This window comes from Musca domestica, unplaced genomic scaffold, assembly GCF_030504385.1.
Source record: "Musca domestica strain aabys unplaced genomic scaffold, Musca_domestica.polishedcontigs.V.1.1 46, whole genome shotgun sequence".
Lineage (NCBI taxonomy): Eukaryota > Metazoa > Arthropoda > Insecta > Diptera > Muscidae > Musca > Musca domestica.
Genome location: NW_026712336.1, coordinates 7196188 through 7217490, shown reverse-complemented (window position 1 = coordinate 7217490; position 21303 = coordinate 7196188). Strand labels below are relative to the sequence as shown.

The 21303-nt window shown below is 31.3% G+C and overlaps 1 protein-coding gene across 11 annotated transcripts in view; it reads left to right on the top strand.

Annotated features, from left to right (window-relative positions):
* LOC101900996 (protein muscleblind) overlaps window positions 1-21303 on the top strand; it is a 277915-nt gene that overhangs the window by 219104 nt on the left and 37508 nt on the right. For 4 of the 11 annotated variants that reach the window (XR_009343172.1, XR_009343173.1, XM_059127643.1 and 1 more), the window contains 2 exons: window positions 4858-4899; window positions 5928-6051. Coding sequence is in view for 9 of the 11 variants with exons in the window: in XM_059127643.1 (XP_058983626.1) it covers window positions 4858-4899; window positions 5928-6051 (166 nt within the window). In the remaining 2 variants the exon portion in view is untranslated. Of the gene's footprint in view, window positions 1-4857; window positions 4900-5927; window positions 9107-21303 lie in introns of those variants that run through there. The other 7 variants (XM_059127638.1, XM_059127637.1, XM_059127640.1 and 4 more) reach the window with 6 other exon arrangements.

Here is a 21303-nt window from a genome sequence, read left to right as displayed (position 1 = left end):
GGACGGACGTACATCGCTAAATCGACATAGAATGTTATGCTGATCAAGAATATATTTACTTTGTGGGGTCTAAAATGTATATTTCGAATTACAAACGGAAAGAGAAACTTAATATACCCTCCATACTATGGTGGAGGGTATACAAAAATTCTGAAAATTCCATAAGCTATAAAGCCAAAAATTATGTTAAAAATACTAAAAATGTAGACCTTGGCGAATAAGTCATATTTCTTTACCTCTGCCACTAACCCGCTATTTTTATAAATTCATAATTGTTTTCGATGGTATTCAATTTTTTTAAAATAAAATTATAAATTATATGGTTTTTAAAACCCAAAATATCATTTGTGTGACCCACAAATTGTAGAAATTCGGAAGATTTGCAATTCTCCGTTATGACCAATATATATCGCTATAAACGACATCATAATAAGCGCTTCCGACTAAGCGCTTCTCTAGTTCAAGTCTAGTTCTTCGCCTTGCCAAAGCAAACAACACTTTATTATTTATTTTTAATAATTATTCTAAATTGTTTATGCTCATTAGATGCTTGAAGCAATAATTTGATATTGGCAATTATGTTTGTATTTTAAATATACATATATAAATAACTATGTTATCCTGAGGCATGGATGTGTGTGTGTGTGTGTGTGCGAAAGAGAGTGTGTGTGTTGTTATTGTTGCATTACGACTAGATTTTCCCCGCCAATCTGTTATTTTTACGCCGTATTTTCCCACATTACACCACCTAGACAATTTGACATTATATACCGCCCACCTACACATACACACTCGCACACACATTTAAACTATCTCTCAATTATGGATAATAAATCAAATCAAAAACAAGTGTTAATTAATATGATTAAGTAGATAATTGAAACAATATTAAGTGAATACTGCACTTAATTTAGGTGAAAGTGAAACGAAAAGAAAGAGTGTAAAATGCGATAGATACATACATTACTGGGGAGGTCGGAAGGGGGAAAACTATACTTTCGGGGAAATTGCATAACACAAAATATGCTTTGTAGTATGGGTGCAGAGAAGAAAATGGTTATTTTTAGGAATTATCTTTTATTTTAAATATTCTGTTTTTAACGACTTAATTTAATTTTAAGAACATATTTTTTCCTAGCCACCGCATGCCAACATTTTTTTCAAATTATTTAGAATTTAATTGATTGATTATTTGCTTAAATAATTCGAAATTGCTACTCCCCGCTTCCCTCTCCCGTAATTCACCAATATATATTTGTTTTTAATTTATTATACATATATTAATATTGTGTATATAATTAATTTGTATAATTATCTTAATTATTATTTTGTTTTTCACCAAAAACTGATATGGTTATGGAGAAAGAAGCTGTATCTAAAATCGAATGTCCAAAATATTTGTGTACAGTAATTTTCACAATCTTTGGGAAATTGTGAAAAATCGTTCAAGGACAACCAGGGATATAATCATGGGGTTTTCCGAGGCCTGCCTTATATAAAATTATGTATTTTAAAGTAATTTATATTGAAGGATTAACACTGGAATAACTGTGGACTTAAAAATATTTTTTCTCAAGGACTACTACAGGCATAATAGTGGAGGTTTACATTTTTTTTTTCAAGGACTACTAAGGGCGTAATTGTAGATTTTTAAAGTTTTTTTCAAAGATTAAATAGGCACAATTTCACATTTTTCAGGATTTTTTCAAGGACTGCAACAGATATAACCGTAGATTTTTTTAAAATGTATTTTCAAGGACTGCTGCGAACATAATCTTCAATTTTAAAGGAATTTATTATTCAAGGCAGCCACAATCGTAAATTATTTTAGAAACGTGGATAATTAAAGACTTTGGTTTAAGAACCCTCACAGGCATTGTTGTGTATTTAGAAAAAAAAAATAATTTGGATCGACCAACCATAGTTCTTGAGAGGTATTTTTAATGACTGCCGAAGCCATAATTGTGGATTGTAAGAATATTCAAAGCCACAGTTTTTGGAGGATTTTTTTAAAGTACTGCCGAAGCTATTAAGGTTATGGATATTTATATTTATTTTTTTTTTTTCAAATATTACTACATGCTTTATTGGGTATTTCGAAAAAATGTTGCAAATACTTCTGGCATAATTGTGGATTTATGAGGAATATTTACAAGGACCACTCAGAATTTGGGATTTTTATGATTTTTTTCGTGGAGTTTTTAATTATTTTTCAAGGACTTCCAGGAGCAAAAATCCAATTTTGTAGACTGATAGACCTAAGAACCTTGAATTTTGTAGGAATAATGTTAAGGAACTAGAAAAGATTTCATATGCACAGACAATTTTTCAAGGACTCCAGGATCTAAAAAGATTTATAAACCTTTTATGCCTTTAACATTTTCTAAAAAATTGTTGTTGGTCCTTGAGGACTATTTCATTGTACAGAGATAAGGTCTCGCTTTTTACAAAATTTTCCAAAGTAGTACAACTTTTTCAAATTTTTCATAAGGCACCCTCCTCTAAATAATTCAAAAAATGTAATAGGCGGTGGGTTTTTATAGGGAATTTTATAGAGGTTTTTTCTATATACTCTGGAACCTGCACTTTTCTTAGGAATTCTTCAACAACAAAATCCTTTTTCAAACAACTTAGGTTAAATATAAATAATATGTATAATATTGGCACACTCCTACGGAACCTTGTCCATAAAGGGTCAAAAGTTTGACTAATCATAACTGTGGTAAAAATGAGGGTATACATCTGTCGTCGACTGATTTTCTTAAACTTATTTTTAATAATTTTTAGCTTACACGTGTATAGAAAATATTTCCTAGGCCTCTTGAGATTATGCAATATTATAAAAAAGTCTACTTTACAAAAAATTTGAGGGTTCCTCCCAAGACCATAAACCAACCTGGCAAACCAAATTTCAAAATTTTCATAGGCGCTCTGGAAATACTCAATTTTATAGGAATTTTTTTATAAACCCTCGGAACCTACTAATTCGCAAAATATGTCATTTGCCCCAGGGCTTACGAAAGTAATGGACTTTTTTTAAAGGATTATATCCAATTATACCCTGGTGCCCAGAAATATTTTTCTAAAATTATTCCATGGACAATTTTTCATAAAATTTATGAAAACGTTTCAAAAGAAGCCGAGTCCTACAAAAGACAGTACATTTTTATACCCTACACCACGATTTATGCATGTAAGTGCGTCCGTCCATGTATTCTTGTGAACAAAATGCAGGTCGCATTTATTATCCAATTGAGATGAAATTTTTGCAAACAATGACTTCTCCTTACTGGTTTTCCAATTATTCCCATAGCAGAGCCTAAGTAGTCCAAGTATTAGTTTTCCTAACTAATGTGCTATAGAGTGTTTCTTTTATTTCTTTTTTTTTTTTGAATTATTAAAAATTTATTCCGAAGCCTATTTCGAGGAGGAATTTCTAGAAAATTTTTAAGATTCCCTTAAAAAAATAAAAATGATGTAAATAAAACTTATGAAAATGATTTGATATTTTTCAGGGTTTTCAACGAGAATAAAAAAAATAATATTTTTAAAAATCCTATCAATGTTGCCTTTTTTACAATAGAGTTTCCCCAGTTATTTGCAAATATTCTGGAATTTTTCGATTTTAGATGATTCCGTAGTTTCTCCACGTCTCCATATCAAATCAAATCAGAGGTCTAATTTTTTTAATAATTTTTAATTTTTTAATATATTATTTAATTTTCATATAATTTAGCGACATATAGATTTTGTATTTACTCCATATTTATTTATTCATATATATATTTATCTAGTATGTAACAAAATATTAATATATAAAAAACCTAGTCTTATATAACATTTTCCCCATACGTAATTGCTAGAATACAACTAACAAAAGTGTTTTTCTCTTCCTTTTCTCTCTCTCTTTTTCTTTTGTTTTTCTCTCCCTCTCCCCAACCGCCTCATCCAACATGTTTTTCGGTTTTGTTGCCTTTGTAATAAATAAATGTTGATGTTGTATATTTTTGTAACAACGCTAACATCATATCATCGCCTTATTCGCAACAACAACAACTACAACAACTGCTAAATTATATGCAACCAAAAAATAACACGCTTTAATAATCAACATAAAACGCGCTGGATGCTGTATAACACAATACATTCGCAACAATGCCGTCGTCCTTCTCATCACACACAATTGTCGTCTTCTTGTCTTGTCTTGGCATTTGTCGATGAACCTATAAATAAACTGCTAATGTGGGTCATCACAACGGACTGCTTTCTTAATACGTTTTTCCCTGTGAATCAACAAAAACAACAACATCAACACCATGGCTACTGATGTAAAACGCTGCAATTGCAACAACTGCTGTACTAATAACGACAACTGTAAACTGCTGCTGTGTGTTGTTCTTTCTCCACACTACCCGGCAATGCTGCAACCAATCAACCGCCCGTTGCTGTCTTAACATTATTTGTTGCTACAATAACAACAACTACTACAACAACACTTGCTATGCCGGATAAACTCCTGCTGCTACCATATTTCCATTGTGTGTGCGTTATACTCCTTTTGTATGCAATTTTGTATCCTTTGCTGCCGCGTGTGTACGTGTATGTAACTATGTGTGTTGCTCTCTCTCTCCTCTCTCTGCGTGCACACCAACGAATCATGCTGCATCCAATATTTACACCAATATCTTTGTAATTGAACAACAACTTTTGGCAACACCATCATGTTGTACAACATTTTTGCTTCTGCTTCTTCATTGTTGTCGCCATCGTCTTCTCCTTCATGAAATGAAATTCTAAATATTTGTATGTGTGCGTTAGTGCTCTCCTGCATTTGTATTGCCTCATTTGCTCCTCCAGATGGATGTAAAAGCGGTTGGTTCATTTTACTATGAGAATTTCGTAAGTATTTTCGAAAGCATGTAGAAAACTCACAACAACATATGTTTGTATGTATGTATGTACAATGCAGAAATGTTTTTTTTTCTCGTGGCTCATTAAAGAAATGAATTTTAAGAAAGATTAAATTAAGCTTCATTTTATAAATGAAAATTATATATTATTGGTCGTGTGCAAAATTGAAAGTAGGATTTAGCTAGTATTCCAAATTAATCCTTTAAATGGCAGCGGTGAACCTTAAGCTCTGATATTCGTAAATACATTAAAATGTAGGTTCTTGTAATTGATTTTGCTATAAAAAAAATAGTTATATATTTATGGTAAAATTTATTAAAATTAAAAAATAATATGTTAAAATTAAAAAAATTTATTAAAATTAAAAAAATACGGATCAATACTTCCTAAAAATTAAATAAAAATTGCGACGCATTCTGTAGACCTTGTAAATATGCTAAAATTGTGGAAAAAAATACGAATGTGTTGATTGCGTACCTTAAAAATTATTGGGAGCTCCACAAAGTATGCAATAAAAATGTAAAATATAGAATAGGATCATTAGAACTTTTAAGTGAATTTCCTTGTGAAAATATGTATTTCGGCATAAATTTTGAGGCATATAGATTTTACAATAGCTTCCTCAATCTAGGCTAATAAAAGTTGTATCATTTTCATAAAAGCTTGACTTTTTGTTTTTATTTACTAACCCAAAATTATTTTGTTAAAATATTAAATATTATGGGTAAAAATTATTAATTGATCTATAAAATAGAGTATTATTTTAAAAATATTAGTATTTCAAATAGCTATATATTATTCTTCCCAATTTCGTGTTGTTTATTATTTCAAATTTTATTAAAATAATTAATTGTATTTAAAAATACTAAAGATTTTTCCCTATTTTATTTTCATTTATTTTTATTTTTTTTTTTAATTTATATTTTTTGTATTAAAAAATTTATATTAGAAAGTAATGAATCGAAAAATTCTAATCCCAATTTTTTCTTTATTTTTCCAATTTTATTCCCATTCAGGCTTACTCTGGCATGGTACCAATTAAACGTCCTGCTGCTGAAAAATCTGGCATTCCTGTGTATCCCGGTGCAACAACCTACCAGCAGTTAATGCAATTACAGCAGCCATTTGTACCAGTCTCATGTGAGTATCAAACTCAAAATAGCACAAGCTCTTCTACTACTGCTACTCCTACTACTACTACTACTATTACTACCAATTGTAATACTACTACCAATACAAATATTATCAATTGTAATTCAACTACTACTACTACTGCTGATGCTAATGTTGCTAGTGCTGCTGCTGCTGCTACATCAGCAACATCAAGTACAACATCGACAACAACAGCAACACCATTATTAGGTGCTAATTTAACACACCAACACCAACAACAACAACACCAATATCACATACAACAATTACAACAACAACAACAGCTGTATTTACCAACATCAAACACCCAATCATCATCTGCCTCCGCCATGTCGTCCTCACCCAACTCTTCCTCCGGTCCAACATCCCAGTCCTCCACAACTGGGTCAAATGGCCAAACATTGTTGAATACCAATACCAATATTCCCCCACCACCACCACCCCAACAACAACAATCATCCTCCCAATCCCTAAACAGCAACAACACATTTTCAAACACCAACAACAACAACAGTAATAGTAATAATAATAGTTATAATGAAATGTCGACAACAACAACAACACCACCACCAACAACACCAACTACTGCTAGTTGTAGTAACAATAGTAATTTGACATTGAATGCTAGCAGTAACAACAATGACAACAATTTGAATTCTAGTAGTAGTAATGAAAACAACAACAACAACAACAGTGAAAACAATCACAACAACAACAACAATAATAGTAATAATAACAATAATTGTCTATCGTATGCTAATAATAATTTAAACAATAGCACTAGTCTTAAGTTGAGTCCCCATACCAATAGCACTTCTAATACAACAGCTACAGATGGAACAGCCTCCCCCTCGTCCGCAGCAGCAGCATCAGCAGAAACTGCTAATTCAGATTCGTGTCAGGTTCAGAACAACACGAATTCCAAGTCCTTAGAAAGCTCTGCCCACAACGACCTCAAGTTGTCTCCATCTAAAACTACCGCTGCTGCTGCGGATGGTCATTACAACAGCTATCGTAACCCAGAGCAGCATGACAACGACATTAAGCCAACTGAGGGCATTACTACATCCTCAGCCATGACATCACAAGCTAATACTCACCACTCAGTCTACATGAATGGCAGTGCCACTCCCTCTAATGACTCCAGCAAATCACCGTCCAACAAGGAAGGCCTCAATGGCCATCTTGAGTCTTCTAATGCGATTGAACAAAGTGCAGCCACCAGCAGCCATGCATCGACACCTTTGCAAAATGGCTATGCAACCACAAGCACTGCTGCCAGCCAGTCCACAGGCATTTTGCCCACACCCCCATTGCCGGCCGCCAGTTCATCGGTAGTCACAAATGCCTATCAGGCCCAGCAGAATATGCAACGTTTGTATCAGCAATCATACAATGCTGCTGTGGCAGCTGCAGCCACCTCCTCTGCCTCGCCCTACAGCTCGGCAATGGCTAGCTATGTCAACTCTTTGCCAGCGTCCACCAGTGCAACGGTGGGTCACTACACATCACAAGCTATCACAGTACCTTCGTATTCCACAGCCTATGGCTACAGTGCTTATCCCAGTGTCAGCAGCAGTGCCTCGGGTGCCTATTATGCTGATGCTGCCGCTCTGGCCAAGGAAGTGGCTCAAAAGAATTATGCCAATGCTGTCAAGGTGGCAAATGCCAGTGCTACTTCATTGACCGGCAAACCCTTGACAGCGGCCGCTGCTCCAGTGGCCTATCCCAATTTGACCTTTAACAAGGCCTTTATGACGGGTCACAATACCGCTGTGCCACCGCCCAATATGATGGCCCAACAGGCGGCCTTTATGCAGGCTCATGCCGCCCAACAGCAAGCTGCTGCCGCTGCAGTGGCAGCCCAAATGCGTAGCCTTAGCTCTTTGCCCAATTCAGGTCTAACCAGCCAGGTGGGGACACCAGTTCATGGTGCCAGCAATGCTGTTACGCAAGCTGCTCTACTGCAAAGGCCTCCAACGGCTGCCACAAGTTATATGCAAGCTGCTGCAGCTGCGCAAAATGCTGCTCTCATGCGTGGCCAGCCCATGACCATACAGGCTGCTGCCCAATCACAATATGCCGCCCAAAGCCAATATGCCCAAGCCCAAGCTCAATATGCCGCCTTGCAACAACAGGCTCAGGCCCAAGCCCAAGCTCAGCAACAGCAGCAGCAACAACAGGTCCAAGCCCAACAGCCGGCTTATTTTATACCCGGCATGATGCCGGGTTATCCATTTGCCGCCATGGGAGCTTTGCCAGCCGCAGCAACAGCCCTACCAGCCGGTATTAGTGCACATCCCGCCGCCGCTCAATATGCTGCAGCAGCTGCTGCCTCAGCCACAACGGCTGGTGCCAACAGCGCTTTGGTCTTAAATCCCTTTAAGAAAATGAAAACATCCTAAGAAGGATGCAGCTGAAAGCTTTACAACGACTTAGAACAAGAAGCTAAACACACAACGAATCAAAGCTTTCCTCATTAAGAAAGTTGTTCGTTTATTTCTAAAAAAAGAAGAGAATTCACACTCTCTCTTTTTTCTCTCAATACTCTCTTTACAATTTAATGGAGTATCACAAAGCTTTGGGAGAGCCAGAGATCATGGTCGCCCCGAAGCTTTACATTTTACTTTATGTAATAATGTACTTAATTATGTTAAATATACATTAGTTCACATTTTTTTTGACGAACACTAACAATAACAACAATTTGTGCCTAAGTTTCAAGGAAAAGTTAAAGAAATTTTTAATGGAAATTATTTTAATTTTCATGTTGCGTTATTAATAATTTTTTTTCGAAAAAATACAAACAAAAGTGAAAAGCTTTTGAAGAAATATAATACCAATCCCGCCTTAAACCCGAAATCAATGATAACCCAACTTTTTCGACTTGAATGGTTTCTGATTCAAAATCTTTAAATGTCATATCTAACGAACTCTCTCTCTCTCTCTCTACCCATCTTTCAATATTTTTTATTACCTTGCAAAGTTCAGGTTCCCAAAATCCCATCATTTTTAATGTCCTAGTCTACAAGCTTCTTAACATTTAAAAATTGAGCTTAGAGTTTCATGTTATATAAATTATTTCCAAATTTCATAGACAGTCCTTGAGAGTATCTTAGAGAGCTTTTATAATTCTGCTTTTCATTTAAAGAAAAAACCCTTCGTACCTATGGTCGAAATACTCAGAAAGCAGTGAATCTATCAATAGCTTAATTGCAATATAACATTTCAGATAAGCTTGAAAGCTTTTATTTTTCTGCCTTCCAATTTTTAAAGCTTTTAAAAGGTTTGGGAGCACGACCATATTTTCTAAAAATTTTCTACAAAAATACGGAAAAACCTCGTGAAAGCTTTAATTCAGTAGGACATGGTTAATTTTATAGTTCTGCTTCTAGTTTGAAGAAAAAGCTTTTGACCATGCATCTTAAATACTCAGAAGTAGAGGTTTCATGAAAAGCTTATTTGCAATATAACATTTCGGCAAAGCTTTAAAGCTTTCATATTTCTGCCTTCAAAATGTTAAAATTTTTATAAAATATGGGATCCCAAAGCTATTTTTTACACATTTATAAACAACTCATCGTGAAAGCTTTTCTGTAATAGGACATTGTTGATCAACTTGAAAGCTTTAATGGTTAATGGAAAATAGGAAATTATTTAAAGGCTTATTTTCAAATGCAGCTTTAAGTTATATAGCTTTTCTATTAACTAAAATCCAATTTACTGAAATTAATTTCAGAGTATTTTTTATAGAAAAAGATCTGAAAGCTTTTATTTAATTCATTGACATTAATTATCATTGTCTCAAAAAGGCTTTTTGTATAAAAAATTAAAAGGTAGCTCGTCATTAGCATTCATCAACACAAAAGCTTTCTTGAATTAAAATATTTTCTATAGGACGAGCTTTTATTTAATTAATATCTTATGTTGTAAAAAATTAGAAAGCTTTTAAATAATTTATATTTAATTTGGGAAAATAGGAAGCTTTTGTCGAATTTAGAAAAAAAAAATCAGAAAGCTATTATTTAATCCATTGACTTATATTGAAAAAAAGATTTTACTTAATTCATATTTCATTTGGGAAAATAGGAAGCTTTTGTTGAATTTAGAAAAACAAAACTGAAATCTTTTATTTAATTCATTGACATTTATCATTTTTCCAAAAAGCTCAGCATTCATCAACACAAGAGCTTTCGTGAATGCAATTTTTATGTATAGGAGGAGCTTCTATTTAATTATGTTTATGTTTATGTAATTAATTGGACGTTGTTCATTCAAAGACTCATTTCAAAAGCTTTTTGAAAAAAGCTTGCAAATGGCTTTGATCCACCATCATTATTTGTTTAAAAAATTAACTACAAAAAAGCTGCATAATTTGTACCAGGATCTAATTCGTAAACTTGAAAAGCAACTTGGCTTGGTGACAAGCTTTCTAAAGAGATTCAATTGAAAACAAAACAATGAACACAATAACTTTTAGAATGCATCGAAGCTTTCGTAATATTTTCAAAAATATTTACCTTGTCTTTAAGTCTTTGAAAAGCTTTAACTAAAAATGTAAAAGACTTTTTTTAGAAATGGAGATTTATATAAGCTTTCAAGCTCATGTCTATACTGTTATTGACATTTGTTGGATTTTTTTGCGATCCATATATAACATTAAATTTGGAAAAAAGCTTTAAATAATAGAAAATCTTCTAAGCTTTTAAGCTCTTTTTTTATTATAAATGAAAGTGCTACTCAACTGATGGGATATATAATTTGGAAATCCTTTATTTAATTAAATATAAAGGAAGCTTTGCAACAATTGGGAACCATTAAAGCTTTAAAGCTCTAGTTTCAGAGAGGAACTCATTTGATGGGGTTTTATCTTCTTAGAAATAACATAATAATTTGACTTTAGATTTATAGAAGCTTAGTTTGTATAGAAACCTACTTGCCCTCTTTGACCCTGAAAGCCGTCCTTTACTTGTCGCTCTCTCTCACGTTATCACTCTCTCTCTCTCTCTCTCTCTCTCTCTATTACTTCAACTCGCCACTCAGACTTAAAATATACATATGCCTTAATTTGCCATATTTTTTCTTTAAATTTAAGTTAATTTGTTTTCATAATTTTGCCAGTGAGTGATGTTGTGTCTTTTTTTCGTAGTGATTATTTATTAGTCTTGAGTTTTAAGTTATTTTTTTTTGAGTTTTGCCATGATTAGAGCTTTAGGAAAGCTCCATAGAGATATAGTTAAAGAAATTAGGTTCCTTTAATTATAGTTTATTATTATTACTATTAATTTATTGAAGTGAAGCAAAGGAAGAAAAAACGGTGGAAAACGAAATACGAAATAAAAAATAAAATAAATAAAAAAACGAAGTACTGTGATAGCTTTTAAAAAAACAAAAACTTGTCTTGTCAGCAAACAAGAAAACTGTAAGCACACACAAAAAAATCTATGCCCTTTTTCAGATCCCAGCACACAAAAATCTTGCTAGTTAATTGAAAACTCCCCCAAGAAAAGAGCTTGACTTAGTACTGCGTTAACTTTAGTTTAAAAATAAAAAAACAAAAAATAAAAAAAAAAAAACATGAAACGATCATCACAAATACGCGAAAGCTACTACTAACACTTTTTATGACTTAGGTTCCTAAACAAAACTAACTTTTAAGACTAGCTTTGTCATGGAAACACAAAAAGCAAATAGAATCGTGTCCCTCCCCGAAATTAATATCCTCTTTACGCTTGAAATGGAAATGGTGTAAATTGGGGTCAACCAAAACCCAGCTGGAAAACAATTAAACCCCCCTAAAGCTTTGCTGTTAAGCTTTTTTTTCTTTTTTTGGTGTTTAGTGTGTTAGCTTTGACTGGACTCAAAGCTTCGAAAGCTTGTGTAGTAATGCCCCGAAAATAAAAAACAAACAAAACTTAATTAATTAGCTTAAAAGCTTATTATTCTATGTGCTTAATATTTATTGAAAAATTAAACTATTTTATAAAAAAAACAAATATATATGTAACAATATTATAAATATATATACAGGGTGTTCGAAATGTGAATGGAGAAGGCAACAATTAATGGAAAATTTGGACTTAAAAGATGAACTGGATTAAGAGTTATGGCCACAAAAATAACCAAAAATAATAATGGAATTTATAGCTTCTAAAAAAATTCGGATCTTTACTTTCTAATTAAATTTCTTACAAATCGGTGGTTTCATAAAAGAGCACCCTTTTTTGGTATTTTAAAGGGCCTAACCGAAAGAAGAAAATACCTCAAACTTTACAAGATATAAAATATAAGGATCCTAGGAAATGTTCCGCTCAAATGTCCTAATTGTGTTGTAATCCCAAGTTTTACAATCCGTTGTGTTCATAAAGGAGAACCCATTCATAGTATTTTTTAAGACATTTTCTGGAAAGCCTGCCTTAACCTCAAAATGTAAGTTGAAAATCCTGAAAAATGAGTCAAAGTTCAGTTCAGTCACCACACAAAGTTAGGTCAGGTTTCAAGCGTTCTAGCGGTAATAATCGGGATTGAGTAATTTTCACATTTTTTGGACAGCTTTTGAACGATTTCGGCTTAGATTCTTGAAAAAATCTTTTATTCATTGTAAGGCCTTTCGGGGTAAAAAAAAACTTTACGATATTAGAAAAGTTCCAGGGTCGAGCACCTCGATTCAAGCTGTATCAGTTCCTTGAATATAAAATTCTCATATAAAATTCAGGCTCAAAGTCCAAAGTCCTTACAGAAACGGAAAAAAATTTAGAGATCTAAAAAATGGCATTACTTTTCCCAAAATCCCAGTCGAAATGAAAAACTCGACAGACCTATCATATATTTCCGCAAAATCTCAATCAAGAATTGTTTTTTCTCGAAGCTGTTTAATTTTTTTCCCGAGTAGTTCCATGTAAAGGCTAGATTGATGTTAGTCATGTGTAAAGTGTTAGCTGTAACTTTTATAGCATACTTTTAGGTAATTCTCAGAATTTTCAATTTTTTAAGGTATAAAATACAGTTTAAAAGTTTAGTTGAAAAATTGTTGTGAGCTCCTTAAAGTATGCTATAACAATGAAATGCAATATGAAAAAGTCACTTTACATATGACTCTAACATAATGTATAATTTCTGAGTTATACCCAAAATTCTGTGGCTATAACTCCAAAACCGGAAGTGTCATTCTAGGTATTTTTCATTTTTTTAATTACATTTTTATCTATTCCTTATTGGCCATTCAAATATGTTGTATGCATTTCGTATCACCCTGTATATAAGAGGATTTATTGCAAAAAAATCCATATTGGTGTTTTAAAACAAAGCTCTCTCTTTGCATCGATGCTGTTGTAATGTACTTATTGACTCTCTTTAATTTTCTCTTTACCCCCCACAATCACTCTCTCTCTGTTGTTCTCTGTTTACAAATGGACATTTTTTGTAGTAAAATGTTGATTGTAATTAAAAAAAGAGATTAGGCTATCATCTACTTATTTAGACAACGAATTGTATAGATGAAAAAAATTTTAATTTTTTTCTACAGAGAAATAATTTTAGTTTGTGGAATTTTTTTGTAAAAAAAAAATATTTTTTTAAACTATAACAAAAAAATCTACCTTGTTCAAGTTAATGTTATGTTAGATCTCGCTTTTTACTCTATATTTATGATTATTAGTTTGTATTTGTTTTATAAAAAAAAAAATTGAAAATGTTTAATTTTTTGTGTCTCTAAATGCTAAATGTTTGCCAGTATAATTTTTTTCCTTCTAAAATTATATTTAATTTATGTTTAGCTTATTATTTGTTTTGACTTCTGTTTTATTAATTTTCGTTGTGCTTAAGAGTATAAATAGAAAAACTACTACTACTACACTTATTAGTCCTTTGAACACTTTTGAAACACTATCTATGCCACCCACCCAGCCACCACTTGAACACCTTAAACACTTAAAACAGCCACCCAAACCCCCCTTTTTCCAAATTTTGTTATAACAAAACTGCTAAATATGGATTGTAAAGCTTTGTTTATTTTAAATTAAATTGATATATAATGATATGATAATAAAAATAATTGTAACCCCTATGAGAAACTCGTAAATCTTTTGTATTGAAAATGCAAGGAGATTGACAAAAAGTCCTTTGACAAACAAAAAAAAAACTTGATTGATTATTTAATGTAATTCTTAAATATTGGATTAGCTGTTCTTAGTTGTGTTAAATTGAAAAAAAAAAAAAATCACAAAAATCTTTTAAAAAATATTCTTTTTTCTCTAATATAAGCTATTTAAATGTAATGAAAAAAAAAAACATCACCTGCCTATTATGTTTGTGCTGTATTAATCTCTATTAAAAAATAATTGTTTACATTTTTTTGATCACACTCTACTATTTTTGAAAAAAAAACACTCTTAAAATAATAATATTATTATAAATATTAAATTTTTGACCACCACTTAATTTTTTTTTGTTTTAGTGTAACCATCTTATGTTTAGTTTACATTTTTTTAATTAATTGTGTTATTAAATATTATTACTATTATTATTTTTTGTTAGATATTATTTGTAATTTTAATTGTATTGATTTACTTTGTTACAACAAAAAGAAAATTTGTTTGAAAATATATTTGAAAAATGAAAAAAACATACATAGTTTTGTGTAAAAAAAAAACAAGAAACTCAATTGGTATTTATTTATTTTTTATGTTGGTTTGATTTGATTGTTCCCACTCTCTTTTCTCTCTCTCGTCGCTTTCTCTCTTCACACACTTAGCTTGGTTGGCTTTCTATTTGTTTTCGTAATACTTTTGGTTTGAGGTCTTAAGTCATATTTATGTTGCTCTCACTCTCTTTATATCTCTCTCTTATTTTTTATATATCTCACTGTTATCACTTTTATGCTATATTTTGAAAATCAATTTCACTTTATGTGTTTTCCTCCACCACAAAAAAAATAATTTTTGGGAAATTAAGCTTATTTTTGGGAAATAATTCCCTCCTTGTGTGCCTTTCTTCAAATTTGCATTATTTTTATGACAGACTTGAAAAGTTTGTTTTGAAATAATTTGTTAATGTCTCTTTAATTATCTCTTTCTTTTTTTCGAATAAAAAGACAATAAAAAAGCTTTATATTTAATTTTAAATTTTTTATAATATTTTGCTTAATTTTTACTCTAAAAGCTTTTTCAGATAATCAAAGAATTTTTGTTGGTTATTTTTTTTTTCTAATAAACTTATTATTATCAATATTTATTTTAAATTATATATTTATTTTGCTTCTTAATTTGTTTCCATGTGTGTTTGGTTGTTTTTAAAATAATATAAAATTTTTTAATAAATAATCGGAAATTCCCTCGACAAATATGCGTTTATGGTAAGTGTCACCAAGTTTTTTACTAAACAATTGAAATTAATTTTTTTCATATATATTAAAAAATTATACACATTTTCTTAAAAAAAATCTTATCTTAAAAAAATCAGATTTCATCCTTCGATCATTTAAATACAAACAAATCCGTCCATAACACAAATTCAATATTTTTTTATTTTTTCATTATGATTGTTTATTATCTGAATCGTCTTATAAAATACTATAACGAAGCTATATCACACCCAATAAACTACGTCGAATATTGATTTTTCCTTCAGGTATGTTTTATACTTCCATTGCATTAAAAATTGTCGCTTAAAGACCTGAAATCCCAAAATTGTTTTCAAAATAATAAAAATATTTACTCCAATTCGAGATTTTTGTTGGGAAAAAAGCATTTTATTTACATTATTACTACTTAAGGCCCAATGACACCTTATGTTAGAGTCATAAGTAAAGGGACTTTTTCATATTTTATATATTTTACTTTTTCATAGCATATTTTAAGGAGCTACTAGCAATTTTGGAACTTAAAAGAAAACGGTATACTAGGGCTAAGCTGAGAGATGCATTTTTATGTTCTCTCAATTTTTTTACTCTCCTATTACATTTCTTTACAATAGCTCTAATTGTGGGTGTAAAGAGAGTATTACGCTCACCGAAAGCACATATCCGGCGCTTTAGCAAAGGGGTTTTTTTAGATAAAAAGTTCTGAGAAGCGTCTAAAAGTATGCCATAAAAATGCTTCCGATACTTGTGGAAAAAGGCACGTTACATATAGCCTTAAATGTTATATACGGACAGCTAAGAGCATATCGGATCCATATCCGAAAGTATATCGAAGTTTATACACTTCAATTGTTCAAAAGTCGTATAGACTTTGATTTTAGATATTGACAGCTATGGGCATAATGGATCCACGTCCGAAGAAATTTCGAAATTTATACACTTTCAATTGAAATATATTTTGAAGAGTCCAGCACCGGGATTCAAGCCCTTTTAATTACGGGAAATTTGTGTTTATTCTTAATTACATAAAAATAATAACTAAGAACCTGCAGGTTATTAAAGTAGAGCTAAAAATGGAAAACACGTGTACGGGTGTTTTGAAAGTTCACATCGCAAGTTAAAATACGGTCAAGTGCTTTAATATTTGGATTGATTTTTTTCGGACTATTTTCGAGTTGTCGCGAGAAAGTAACATTAAGTTTCGTTTTAGGCGGAACGTGTCAAAAGAAGAAATATTCTACTCATGATTTCACTATAAGTTTTAGAATAATCCTTATATCTATGTTTCATAGTTTTCACGAAAATCACATTCGAAATTTGTGTATTGCAAGAGAAACGTGGGTGCTTTTGTTACTTACTGCCAATTGAACACATCGTAAGTCTAAGTCAAAATCTCATTTAAAACATCACTTTTTGGAGAAAATGTCAAAGCAAAACTTATTCTTCATCGAATTTTACTATAAGTCACCAAAGATAAGAAATCTCTATTTCAATTCTACATCAAGAAAATACCTGCATAAAATTTGCAAGAAAACGAAAAGATTGCCATTTTTTTGAGCAATTTTTCTTCGGAGTTTTTTTTCGAATTGATGCATAAAAGTGACATGAAATTTCGTTTTAGGCACAAGTGATTCAAATTTTTTCTAAGTTTATAATGGAAAACGAGATTTCATTCCGTTGACGACTTTTGGTAAAATTTTGTCCTTGACGTTATTCTCCTAAAATAATGTTTTGAAGGCGAATTTTGCATAAAATCACATAAAGTTTTTACCCTTAAATGTGTTTTTTAATATATGAATTCCTAGCATTTAGGTAAGATTAAGACCTTTGATGTCTTCTGGGTCTTATAGTAAATTTTTGTGACAAATACATTTATAGAAGGTTTTGATCCGCTGCGACCCAGCTTAAAGGGAGTTTTAAGCTATATTTTGAAAAATAGAAAATAAAATATTCGCTGGAGTTTAAATTTTTAACCATAATAATACATAATTTTTTCTCTAATTTTGAAGAAACTATGCATCGAAAATGTAAGAAGTCCAAGGAATCTGAATCCAAAATTTCAAAATCCCTCTATTTAGGTTACTTTGCGATGTAGACTTCCAAATCACCGATATTACCATTTTTAGCTGTACTTTCATAATCTGCAGATTTTTCGTTCAATTAATGAAAAAATTATTTTTGTTGTAATATTTAAAAAATAATAATTAAAAAAATAATAATTGAAAAATAAAACATTAATTTTAAAATTAAATTATTATTTTTTAGTTTCTTCTTCAATATTTTTTTCAATATTTTTCTTTTTTATTTTCATTTCATTAATACAACAATTTGATTATTCTCCAACTATTCTGAAATACTTCCCTGAGAGAAACATGGTGATCACCTAAAACGCATATTTCCGTTGCTCAAGCTCAAAATCTTACCAATTTCAAAAAATATTATTCGTTTATTTTTTACTTAACAAAATTAGAAAAAAACGTTTACTATCTACCATTTATAGACAACAAAAGAGTTTTAATAATATAAAATAAATAAAAAAAAATTTCCATAGTTAAAAACAACACTTTGCATGTTTGTTTAAAAAACGAACTTAATATTTAAGTTAAATTATAATAACTATATGTATACACTACTACTAATAAAACCATACACAAACATAAATACTCACATTAGCAAAAAAAAAAAAAAACAAGAAAACAAAACAGATTTTAAAGGTGAAAAGAAAAAAAAATAATTTAATATTAACATTTATGAAATTGATAATGGAGAAAAAAAAACACGAACTAAATAATAAAAATATTCAATTGAATATATTCACAAAACAAATATAATTTATAAATTGTATTTGTAAATGATTTATTGAAATGAAATTAATAAAAAAAAGAAAAGTGAAAACATATATGGAAATTTAACTAACAATAAAAAAGAAAATATGGAAAAAACAAGAACAACAATACCACAACAAATAACATGTATGCTGAAACCTAATAACAACAACAAATTGACTATATTTATGATTATATTAATATTATTATTATGAATATTATTACAAAAACTATATATATTATATTACATATTTATCTATTACATAAATTATTAAAGATTTTAAAAAGTAAAAACCAACAAAAATTGCTTTTTTACTTCAACTACTTTTGAGAACTACCTCTGAGTTTGAGTTTTTCCGTTCTTTTTTGAATTTTCGTTGTTGTTTGTCTTAGAGAAACCGTTGAAAATGGCCGCTTTTTTATTCGTCCTCTTGATTTTCTTCCACACACACCCACACACACATACTTACCTACCTACCTACATATCAACCTGTTTTTGTTAATTCTCTTCTTGAAATTACTTACTTTGGAGTGCGTGCGTGTAATGTGTAATCATCATCTAGTTGTATGGCTCTCTTTCTCTCTCTTTCTCAATTTTTCCAAATATCTCTCATTGTCTGTCTATTTCTTGTGTTTATCTTCTAAAGAAAAAAACTTTTAGTTTTATTATTTGTTTTGTTAACTCAATCACAAAAACGAAGAAGGAAATACAAAAAAAAACTATATCCCCCAAAGAATCATTAATCCAAAGAGAAGTAAAGAAATTAACTAATCAGCACACACACACGAACGTTCAATTCTCACGGTTGTAATCAATATAAATATGTGTGCCTGTACTCTATCAGACACACATATATTTATATATACATATACTTAAGAACAACTGTATGTCCTGCCTTCCTGCCGTAATTGTTGTAAATGTTATCCTTTTTTTGTCTTACGATCCTAGACTCACCTTTAAAGGGGGGCTTTTTTTGAATTTGCTTTAAATGAATTTTAGTTGCATTATATTTTAGATTATTATTTATTTTGTATTTTTTTCCTTCTGCTAATGTCCTTTCCCTGATATCCCTTCATAAAATATCCTTCCTTTATTATTGGTGGCTTTGTTATTATTTATTTGGTTTGCTTAACAAATTTAGTTTTTACGCTTTTTTTAAAAATTATTTTATCTGTTTTTCATCACACATTTCTATGCACAGGGTGTTCCAGAAGTCATTTCTGCGGAGAAGGCTTTCTCGATGTCTACTATTCAGAGAATACTTTCTCGAGGTTTTTCATACAGAGAAGACTTTGTCGAGGTCATGTATAAAAGGAAGACTTTCTGGACGTCAATTGTTCGGAGATGACGCTCTGGCTGTCTTCTTTGTGGATAATTCATTTTGGAGGTCTTATGTACAGAGAATATCTCCTGGAGAATTCCAAATACAAAAGGAATTATAAACCTAGACTTTCTTTTGAGGTCTCCTATACCGAGAAAACATTACCCTTAGCAGTATTCTATATAGAAAAGATATTCCAGAGGTTTTTCATACAAACATAGAAGAGGGTCTATTCTGCCCAGAAGAAGACCTCTTCTGCAGAGAAGGGGATCTCTTCTGAACAGAAGAGGATTTCTTCTGCAGAAAAAAGGATTTCTTCTGCAGAGAAGATGATCTTTTCTGAACAGAAGAGGATTTCTTCTGCAGAGAAGAGGATTTCTTCTGTACAGAAGAGGATCTCTTCCGCATAGAAGATGATCTCTTAAATAGAAGAGGATCTCTTACACATAGAAGATGATCTCTTCTGGATAGAAGAGTATCTCTTCTGCATAGAGTATTATCTTTTCTGCATACAAGATTATCTCTTCCGCATGGAAGAGTATCTCTTCTGGATAGAAGACTATCTCTTGAGCATGGAAGAGGATCTCTTCTGCATAGAGGAGGATCTATTCTGCATAGAAGAAAATCATTTGCTGCGTGGCTAAGATGTCCTCTTCTGTGTAGCAGATAACGTCCTTTTCAGTGGGGGAGAAGATCTTATTTGTTATGAACACGACGACCAGAAGCTTTTCTGTGTAAGAAAACGACCTCCAAAAATCCTTATCTGAGAAGAATACGACCTCCTGAGGGTCTTTCTGCAAAGTGGTCTACCGCCTTGAAAGGAAACGACCTCCAAAGGTCTTCTTTATAAAGAAGTCCTCCAAGAGGGTTTCTTTGTATAGAAGACGATCAGAAGATTTTCCCTACACATTTGACCTCCACAAGGTCATTTTTGTATTAAGATCTTCAGAATTTAATTTTTGTATAGAAGACCTTTAGGAGGTCTTTCTCCATAGAAGACCTCTAGAAGTTGTTCTCTGTATAGGAAAGTTTCAGAACAAGATCTCTCTCCTCTATGCAGCAGAAGATCTCTCTTTTCAGTGGCAGAAAATATTCTATGTGTCCTTTTTCTATATTCAAGGCGACCTCTATATGGTCTTCCCTATGAACACGACACCCAGTAGATTTTCCATGTAAAGACGACGACCTCCAAAAAGCCTTTTCTGAGAAGAATACGACCTCCTGAGGGTCTTCTCTGTAAAGAGGTCTACATTCTGTAAAGGAGGCGACCTCTATAAAAAGATAATATACAGAGACCTTCTCTGTATTAAAGACAAATATGTTGTATGTGAGACCTTCAGATTTGTTTTTTTAGAAGACCTTTTTTTCTTCAGGAGATCTTTTCTCCATAGGAGGCCTCTAGATGTCCTTTTTTATGCAGCAGACCTTCACAAGTTTTTTTTTATTGAAAATAGTCTTTCCTGTTTCAAGGCCTTCTATTAAATTTTGATTAAATTTTAATCGCACCATATTTATTACCCTGTGCATCGAAAAAAAATTTATTAATTATTTTTAATTTTGCGGTTAATTTAGAACATTTATTTTCTGCATTTATTTTTGGTTTAAGCTTCTTCCGAATATTTCCTTTTACAATAATGTCAATATATAAGTATTTGAATATGCTCACACACCCTACATGTCATTTACATATATATGTATAAAACTGCAAAAAACCATATAAATACAAAAAATAGTT